Source organism: Centroberyx gerrardi, chromosome 16 (assembly GCF_048128805.1).
Source record: "Centroberyx gerrardi isolate f3 chromosome 16, fCenGer3.hap1.cur.20231027, whole genome shotgun sequence".
NCBI lineage: Eukaryota > Metazoa > Chordata > Actinopteri > Beryciformes > Berycidae > Centroberyx > Centroberyx gerrardi.
In genome coordinates this window covers 28,717,212-28,727,823 of record NC_136012.1, presented here as the reverse complement: position 1 = coordinate 28,727,823, position 10,612 = coordinate 28,717,212, and the positions used below count along the sequence as shown (strand labels likewise).

Genomic DNA, 10,612 nt, shown 5'->3' with positions numbered 1-10,612 from the left:
AATATCTAACAGATGGCCATATCTCACTAGTTTAACATTAATTTATCCCGGAAGTAGGCTACTACTTAATGTTACTTGTTAACTTCAAACTATGGAGGATGCATCAGATGGTGAATTGGCCAATGAGATCGAAAAGGAAGTCCCAAGATTCATTGCGAGAACGACGCATCACGCCCAAACGGCACAACAATCTGTAGCTATAGAGAGCAGGTTGAACCAGCTGGGAAAACCAACTGCTGTGAGTCTTAATTGCTCAGAAGACGTGGAGCACAGTCCGTCTCAAACTGTCAGAAGCTTCTCTGAGCTCTCCTTCTTCAGAAATGTGTTCTCTCCAAGAGGGCGGCCGTACTGATGCGTCAGAAAAAGGACAGAATGTTTTGACAGATTTCTGTCAGTTGGTTTGTGTTGGAATGTGAGAAATCATGTTTGAGGTATAGCTACCGTAACTTTAGCTAGCTCCCTGCTTAGCTAATCTGTTACATGTAATACTGGATTTATTCACTAAAAAACAACCTGGCAGATGTGCAGTCGTCCCAACGTTCTGCCAGGCTTTCTCCATTTTGTCTTTGGAATCATTTGATGATGTTTTGTACAACAGGATGGTGTAGCTTACACTGTAGGTATTAATTACAGTCTCCTCCAAGGTCTCGGTGTTCGCCGCCATTTTCCCCAAAAACAGACCTAGGACCGCCTCCTCGATTCTGATTGGCTAAACGGATGATGACAAATGCATCCATCCAGAAAAAGTTGAAGTTTTTGTCCATCAAAATGGATGGAGATCTGACGGAGACGGACGTGTCATCGGCCCTGTCCAGACAACAGACGCCTCTCATTGAAAATTAATTTAAAATTACATATAGGGACAGACACAACAGATCAGTGTGTCCAGTCCACCCTTAAAGACAATTTGGGAAGAATGTTCTCCTCAAGAACACAAGTATTGATTTAGCGTTCTTGGATTTGATAATCCCCTCAGGTGAGGGCATAACCAAAGCTGTGGCGCTTCTTGATGACGTTTGTAGAAGTTCAAATTTGGGTAAGAGAGAAACCTCTTCGTTTTTACCTCCTCTCTGGCTGAACCAACTACGTCACAGGGAATTTCCAGTGGGGAAGGAAGTCAACTTTATGAACAACTGACCAACTTGGTGTCACCTGCTGGCTTTTGTTCAGTCTATCTACTCACAGTTAATTATTGTCGTGTTATAAACTGTAATAACACGGTCTTTTCGCGTCATGACGTGCTTTAATGTTGTTTAGTTCTTGTTCATGGATCCACTGGTTCAGCATGGGCATGGCGAAATGATGTGCAAAAGTCAACTGAACTGAAGTGGATTGGCGGACTGTCACTGATATTTCATGTTGAGGGGATCCGACTTTTGACCTGACCTAGCTAACTAGGTAAGACAATGACTGTGTATTGTGTGATAATAAGACAGATAACAGCATTGCTCATTATCATAGCTAACATTAACGTTACCGTGATCTGTTACAACAATGTGAGTCTTGCCAACTTGCTTTGTTATGCTACTCACTTCCTTATTAGCCAGCTAACTGTTAGCTCCGATACGTGCCGTCCACTCATGTATGGGGAGACCGTCACACAAAACTCGCTTGCTTATGGCCAAACTTGCACATCTTGTAGAACATGACTTAAGACATGTTTTTAATCGTTAGTTGCTGCTGGTATATTCGGCCCACGGTATAGTTTGGTGGAAGAAGATAGTGGGAATAACAGGCGAACTGGTCCTAAAAGTTTACATTTTATTAAACCAAGAGCTGTTCAGTGGGTTTTATGCATGCCGAATTGAAGACTGGATCCTAATGACTCTTGTGACTCTTATTAGGGCTTCACTTATTTTCTACCTTGTATGTTCCTTTGCCGATAAGCAAAGAACCATTTAACTGCCAGGTGGAGGTTCGCGTTGCGTTCTCTCCATACAAGAGAACGGAATGTATCGGGGCTAGCTACCTGTTAGCTACTGCTGGTAGCAATTTGCAATGACAAGACTTTCTGTAACGTGTAACAATTAGCAGAAACGTAACTGCTAGCGGTGTTCTCAAATAGCAAGTTGAGAAAACCCGTATGTTAACTTGTTGAAGGTTGTTCTAACGAGATAAACAACAAAACACCCCAACAGGGCTAGCTGTTAGCCAGAGAGCTAGCATAACTCAGACAGGCGCGTTCATGTCCAGCCGGTGCTAGTGCGGGAGCGCGCGATGGCAAGCAGCAACAAGTGTCAAGTGATTATTTCTTAATTATAGTTTATATTATCATTAGAGATACAGTGAAGGCTAAATCAACCTAAAATCACTCTACCAACCTTTTTATTTGCAGAATAGAGTTTATCCAATTTTCAGGCTGAATCTTTGGCATGAATTCACAGTTCACAGCATGGTAACTAGCACCAAACGGATCTAGGTTATGTGGAGCTAGGGTCTTTTAAAGGGAAAAAACATAAATTAATACTTTTCATAAAGCATTTCAACTGGAGGTCATAGTTTAAGCTCCTTTTGATTTGCCACTTCAGCACTGCTTATTACAACTATAGAACTGAAATGTTCTATATTCATAGTATTCTGTTACATTTCGAAAGTCCAAGGATCCTGCTGACTGGGAAAAGTACAGACAGTTGAGAAATATGAGCAAAACTATGACCAGAAATGCCAAATCCAATTATTATAAAGAATCTCTTGCTCAGGACTTTAAAAATCCTAAACAATAATGATTTTATTCCAAAATTGTCCACTTTTAGTCGCTCAAGCATTTAATCAGCATTTCTCCTGGGTTTGTTCTGCTATAATGCCTGATCCTTCAGTTGGTGGTGATTTTAACAATGTACTGTCTAGTCACAGCTCCTTCTCTTTCAGGAATATAACACCTGTTGAGGTACAGGATGCCATTAATGATCTAAAAGTGAGTAGTGGTCCTGGATTAGATCGCATTGAAACCAAATTTCTTAAATTATCGCCCCACATTCTCATGTACCCTCTTTGTGATCTTTTTAACGTCTTTATCTACTTGTGAAATACCTGCCATCTGGAAATGTTCACGTATCACTGCCTTGCACAAAGGGGGCGATGTACTTGAACCCAATAATTATAAACCAATTTCAATCATCTGTTCTACTGCAAAAGTATTTGAAAAACTAATTTATGATCAATTGTCATATTATCTCAATAAGTACAATATCTTATCACTTTTTCAATCTGGCTTTCGATCAAATCATTCCACAACTACTGCTTTATTAAAACTTACAAATGATATCTTCTCTGCATCTAACGATAGTAAATTAACAGGTGCAATTTTCATTGATTTGACCAAGGCTTTTGATCTGGTCGATCACTACCTTCTTTTAGATAAACTTCACTCTGTTGGTCTGTCACGTAATGCTTTACTTTGGTTCAATTCCTATCTTCATAACAGAAAACAATGTGTTGTCATTCAAGGAAGCAAATCTGATACATTAGTACAACGCGGCGTGCCTCAAGGCTCAACACTTGGTCCACTTCTTTTTTCCATTTTTATTAATGAGCTCCTCTCAATTTGTTCTGAATGTTGTGTTCAGCTTTCTGCGGACGATACGGTAATATACACACCTAAAACTAATTTAATACAGATTGAATCAGCTTTGCAGTCTGATTTTAATATCCTACAACACTGGCTCGCAGCTAATAAATTACTACTCAATAAAACTAAATCTCACACTATGATTTTTGGTACTTGTCAAAGCTTATTCATGTGTTATTGCCTGTCTTGATGATACGCCACTGCAAAGAGTGGAACACACCAAATACCTGGGCCTATGGCTAGACTCTGAACTCTCATTTAAATGTCATATTAATTATATTGTGAAGAAAATGAACTTCAGTATTGGTGTTCTTTACCGTTCCAGAAACTGCTTTTCATTTACTGTTAGAAAGAAGCTTGCGCTACAACTCATCTTACCAATATTGGATTATGCTGATGTTGTATTTCAGGCTGCATCCAAAACTAATCTTCTTCCTCTCAATATAGTTTATAATACACTATGCAGATTTGTTCTTGGCTGTCCTTTCATAACTCATCATTGTACAATGTATGAAACTCTTAATTTGCCGTCTCCCATCATAAGAAGACAGCGACATTGGCTGCAGTTTATTTTTAAATGTATACATTTCAATTACCCTCACTATTTAAAAGTGTTTATGGAACCTTTCTCCTCTAATTATCAATTGAGACACTCTGCAGCTCTTTTTTTCTGTTCCTGCAGTCTCTAAGTCAACAGCTAAGAAAGTCTTTATGTTTAAACTCCCTCTGATTGGAATAATCTACCTGGAAATATTCGGTCCATATCATCTTTCCACCTGTTCAAAAATACCCTGTCTTCTTATTATAGGATCAGTTGTACATGTCTATAATAACACCTCTATAATTATGTTTTATAACTTTATTACTTAATGCTCTCACTGACATTAATACTTTAATACTTTTCTATAATCTATGAATGAATGATCCACTTTCATGCTCTGCTTGGAGTATGATCTCCTGATTTTGTTTTCTTATTATTTGATATTTATAGTTTTTTTTTTCTCTTTTGGTATCGTTTAATTATCTTGTTGTTATTTTTTGTTTTTGTTAAATGTTTTGTCTAATTGTGTTTATATTGTATTTTTGTCGTTGCGGACCCCCTTGAAAACGAGATGGTACATCTCAAGGGGTTTTTCCTAATAAAGAATTTCCATATTACATCACCACACGGCCATCTTGGTAGGAAAATAACAGGTGATTACAATCAAATGACAAACACAGCCAATGAGCTGTGTGTATTGTAAAGCGCCATATTGGTAGGAAATGCATGTGACATCATGGGAATACTGTGAAAACGTATGTTTTCTGTTGTTGGCAGACACCATGGCTGGAGACGACCACTACCTGGCCACTCACCACCAGGTAAACTGACTGTACTTAACGAACAGTTTAATCGAATAAACCGAAGGACAAGGCTAACGAGTAAAGCAGCACAATAGGAACAAAACAGCAAAATGAATGCAAAATGATGAGAATACAGACAATATGATAATACATTTGTAAATAATGTATTTTAGCCAATAAAGTGAAACCTTTAGCTTTTAACTTTTGTTGGGCAAAGTGCCTCCACATCATGAATGATGAATTCGTGTTCTCATTGTATGTGTGTGTGTTTGTGTTTGTCTTGCAGCTTCTTGACAATATAATGATAGATCCATTATGGGAATTTCAAAATTTTCCCCCGATGTCACAAACCACAGCGCTGCGGACAGGTAAGACTTCATCTTCATTTTCATCATCATCATCATGGTAAAGGCCCAATCCCAAACCAGCCTCCACCCACTGCCACTTCACCACCAAGTGTCACTCCAAATCAGGTCACACTGGCAGCTGTAATGCAGGGGAGCGTAGAAATGCACTAACAAACTGTGGGACGCCCTCGCCACTCTACTGGAAGAATTGGAAGCAGTCGTCACCATGGCGACCGATAGACGCCGTGCTCAGACGGCTGTTTTGCCGTTTCAAATTTTACGAGAGGCAAAGATAACACGTTGCAACTGTCACTGTAAACTCATAACATCCAAAACCATGAGAATGACGTGAAGTAAACTGGACTTTTTTTATGTTCGCATGTATAAAGGCATTTACGGGGTTTGCTGCAAGTCAAGCGACCTTAGAGACAAAGTGATATTCTCCTTTTTTAGTTTTAAACTTCACCACACATTCCATGATTTTGTTTGAAGCTGTAAAGTCAGCGTGAGGAAAACAAAGGTAGAAAGACGGAACTTAACATTTGAAAGGTGTTTCCTCCAGTCTCCTGTTGCAGCTGCACTTCCTGCTAGCGGACGATCGTGAGTCTGCATCGATGCTGACTCGCTGTCAGAGGGTTTTACAGTTCCACTTACACTCCCTGCTAATTGGTTTGGGACGGATCTTAATATGGAGAACGCTCCATGTGAACGCACAGACGGAGGGCGAGGGGGGAGGGGCCGGTTTGGGATCGGGCCAAAGTCTGAGACACTGGAGGTCAAACCTGGACTTCAGATCTCTACAGACAGTATGGTTAGGATCGTCTGTTCCCCAACTGACACACCAGTCACACCCTCACACTGAGATTTATAAAGTACCATGATGTTGTATTGAAGGGTTTCATGCTTCTCTGTGGGTTGAGAAAGTTCTCCGACCCCTCAGGCTTCTGAAACCGTTTCACAACCCATTGGATGAAGTCAAGAATGCATCATCATCACTCTGAAAACAAGGCTGCTTTTCTTGGTTTCTGGAAAGTTGACATTTTGGAGTTACAAGGTTTTCACCTGACCAGCGACGGGTACGCAGCCTCTGTCATTCATTACTGCAGAGCTGCCTCGGACCGGGCAATAATTCAATATTAGTGTTTATGGTCTTTCATTGGAATCATATGGTGATGATGTGGTGATTTTTGGGAAATCATAACACACACTTCTACTGTTTGAACTGATGATAAGAAGCACATTTTGTTTAAAAAAAAAAAAAAACATGAATCTGATTATTTCACGTGATTTTGCCGACGTGAGCCATATCATGATATACATCGATATTGAAAAAAATCCTTATGATTATCGTGATATTTACTTCATATCGCCCAGCTCTAGAGCAGAATTGTGTGTCACGATCTCCCAAAATCACCATATCACCATATCACCATATCATCACCATATGATTCCACTGAAAGAAGTTAAATTATATTAAAGGTCCATATTCTCCACTTCCCAGAGTTTTATTTTGTGTCTTTCTGTCCATTCAAAGCTGTGTGTGTGGTGTCATGAACCAAAAACACTCTCAATCCATTTCTCCACGTTCATTTTCCAGCATCTCTCTGAGCCTTACCAAGAACAGGCCGTTTCTGTCGCCGTGTCTTTAAGGCTCATTAATATTAACGACCCTCCGTTCCGATCGGCTAACCGTTTCGAGAGCGAAACGTGAGACGCCGCGGCCCGGCGGCTACAGGTAGGGAAAACTCTCCGGTAATAAACGATGACGACCGCTCGACCGCTTTGAAAAAAACACTTTGTTAGTCTATTATTTCTTACAGAAATGATAATGAGCGAACCTTTGTGACGCCACAAAGTTACGGAAGTCCAAACGGCTCGTTTAGAGGCTCGCTTTTCTAATATGGATTGTGTGGATTTAGTTTTGATGCTTTCACCATGTTTAGATACACATCCAACTCCTTTATCATCACAGAGGAGAGGGGAGTCCCGACATACAGTGAACCAGTAAGATCACAGATGTAGCCTCTGTTAAGTTACTCATTACCACAAAAGAGTAATCTAAGTACTCCAAAGCGTTACAGAGTAATGTGTTAGTCTGCTCTCCAGGTAACCAACCATCATTTACAGTCCTGTTCTACTCTAAACATCTAGTTGGCTGTTAAATAGTGACTGTTGTGTTTTGGGGTGAAGCAGCCGCTGTGTCCTGTTCAGCCTCGCAGGAAAAACACTCTGAACTGAGCAAACTGCACTTTCTCTTTGTGGAAAACAAACCTGTAAAAGCACCATGCTCTCTCCCCTCTCTCCCATCTGAGGAGCGTAAAGTGAAACAGGAGTTTCGTGACGTCACAGTATCGCTACGCTGCGGTGAGTTTGGGACTCGAGCCCACGGCGTCTTTCCACTCTCACTTCTCTGTTGTTCTCCTGAAGGCTTCTGGGTAAAGTAAAGATAGAACGGTAGTTTTAGATGAGGTGGGTGGATCTGGGTGTGAGCTCAGAGGGAAGCTAGTGTGTGTGTGTGGGATGAGGGGAAAATTATCTCATTTTACATTTACATGTTAGTCATTTCTGTGAGTCTCTGATCCACTGAGGTCAACAAGGAGGTCAAGGGTCAGAGGTCACATATGGAAGGAGATTAGTGCCAGCAGAGTTTTTGAGGGAAAGGGAGAGGAAATAAAAAATCTCTGCACCACCAAAACGTCATCATTCAAATCCTCATCAGCATCAGTCCAGACTTCATTTTGTTCTGCTCGGCTTTCCAAGCATGAGGAACTGCTGGCTATCAGATGTCAACATCCGCCTCCTCATACCCATAATCCCTTGTGTTTTAGGGTGGTTTCCTGTAGTCAGTTGGATTAATGAACCGCAGCACAGTTCTGACTGAGACTCTCTGTGCCGTTAGTTTTGTGCCACCACAGTTCAAAGGTCGTTGTTCTCACCTGGACAAACCAACTGAACTGAAGGAGGAAACACTGCAGAGTTTTAATAAACTGCTTTGAGGTGAACACGCACATGCTCAGTTTGTGCCGTTTTAATTCTGCTGTCCCACAGAGCCAGAGAGCATTAAATGAGTGAGAAATGAAATTGCGGAAAATGCCTTCAAATTATTGTTGGTACAAAGGTGGACTTCATTTCACACTGAAAAACATTCATGAGGAGAATTTTTGCTGTGGTGAAATGTAAACCTGCTCATGTTGTTTGACCTTTAAAACACACGCAGAGTAGTTGCTGTTTAACTTTCTGCTGCAGTGTTGAACTCCTACTGCTGAGGCTCTGCCAAGCTGCTGCAGGGAGCAGAGCAGAGGTGGGGACTCGAGTCACATGACTTGGACTCGAGTCAGACTTTAGTCACAATTTCAACTGCTTGAGACTTGACGAGAAGACTTGAGACTTGACTTGGCTTGGGTTCTGGTGACTTGGGACTCGACTCTGACTTGTACTTTGATGACTTGAAAAGGTTTCTAAAGTCTTGACTTGAGATCTTGTGTTTGTGTAAATGACTTAGATTGAAAGTGATGAGATTTGTTCCAGCAGACGACTGAATTTAAATTCTGTTTTCTGAATTTGTATGGAATGATTGAATTTAGTGAAGATGAAACTGATTATAGAAATCAAACTCATGATGCTCTTACCAAGTTTTTTTTATTAAAACGACTAAAAACAACTGACTTGACTTGCTGTTTAGACTTGAGACTTGACATTAATGACATGGACTCGACTTGGCAATCTACATTTCAACTTGAGACTTGATTTGAGACTTGTGCCTCAAGACTTGAGACTGACTTGGGACTCGAGCGAAGTTGACTTCAGTTGACCTCTGGAACAGAGAAAAGACTTCTGCACACTCAGACCCACGGTGCAGTTTGTACCCTCTGATGTCGACTTTCCCGTCTTAACCTGCATCAGAGAAGCAGAGCGTCAGAACATGAAAACCACGTGGATCCAAGTAGTTTCTGAAATGACTAGTTTTGAATTGAGCTGTGTTGGATGTGGGACAGCTACAGTGTTTGGAAAGGTCCAAAATTCCCCATTCACTGTCAGTATTTTAGCAGCCAACTAGATGTTTAGATTAGAATAGGACTCTTAAGTTAGGGCTGGGCAGTGTACCGAAAATTTACCGAAACTGACACTATGAGTTTTTAACCAACCTAATAGACTCTTTTCACCAACATGGCCGATACTTCTGCTTCGTCATTGTAGGGGATCAGATCTCTCCATTGCCAGCAATGTTAAGAAGCCAACTTTCTGTCTCCTCCGACTCTGACTGTGATCACTGATGTAGTTTCAACATGTACAACACAATACAGCTGTTGTCACTGACATGTTTCTGTTTCTGTTGCTGGAGTTCGGGTTAGAATGTAATATTTGTGCATCAAGGTAAAAATAGAAACAAATGATCGCTTCATTTATCGATACAGGTAGTACGATAGGTAAATGTGACATATATCATGATATGGATGTCAGGTGATATCGCCCAGCTGTACTTTAAAGCACTGATTTTCAACGTTTTTCATATCAAGGACCCTAATTTAGTCCACATTAAAGCCGCGGACCCCCATTTGATGAGATTTTGTCTCTCAGACCCAAATCTGAGAATATTTTTATTGTCAGATATGATTTTGTCCAGAATTCCATGACTATCTGTATTGCAGGTAGAGAGATAACAGAGAAACTATGATCAAAACAGTAATTCTTCTGCGTTCTCTAATTGTTAACTTCTTGTAAATGAAATAATGGTGAAGTTTAACGATTCATCTATTTGAACCGCCTTTCACCCCACAGCGCTCTGTGCTGCGGCAGAGAAAAATAGTTCTGTGATTTCCTGATTAGTGAATGTGTGCGTAATACTGAGAATACTGACTCTGGAGCCAATATTGTCTGTGGGTCCAAGTACTACAGGTGTGGAGGAGGCTAATTATATATAGGTCCAAAATCGCAGAACATATCATGTACAGCAGGACTCCCCTCTCCTCTGTGATGATAAAGGAGTTGGATGTGTATCTAAACATGGTGAAAGTATCAAAACTAAATCCACACAATCCATATTAGAAAAGCGAGCCTCTAAACGAGCCGTTTGGACTTCCGTAACTTTGTGGCGTCACAAAGGTTCGCTCATTATCATTTCTGTAAGAAATAATAGACTAACAAAGTGTTTTTTTCAAAGCGGTCGAGCGGTCGTCATCGTTTATTACCGGAGAGTTTTCCCTACCTGTAGCCGCCGGGCCGCGGCGTCTCACGTTTCGCTCTCGAAACGGTTAGCCGATCGGAACGGAGGGTCGTTAATATTAATGAGCCTTAAAGACACGGAGACAGAAACGGCCTGTTCTTGGTAAGGCTCAGAGAGATGCTGGAAAAT

General features: G+C 40.8%; 1 protein-coding gene across 1 annotated transcript in view; it reads left to right on the top strand.

The window, feature by feature from the left end:
* Positions 1-1,172: 1,172 nt before the first annotated feature.
* Positions 1,173-10,612, top strand: part of nfkb1 (nuclear factor of kappa light polypeptide gene enhancer in B-cells 1) — a 47,049-nt gene continuing 37,609 nt past the window's right edge. Inside the window, exons 1-3 of the mRNA XM_078289149.1 lie at positions 1,173-1,398; positions 4,887-4,930; positions 5,199-5,280. Coding sequence (XP_078145275.1) covers positions 4,892-4,930; positions 5,199-5,280 — 121 coding nt within the window. The 5' untranslated portion in view covers positions 1,173-1,398; positions 4,887-4,891. The remainder of the gene's footprint in view (positions 1,399-4,886; positions 4,931-5,198; positions 5,281-10,612) is intronic.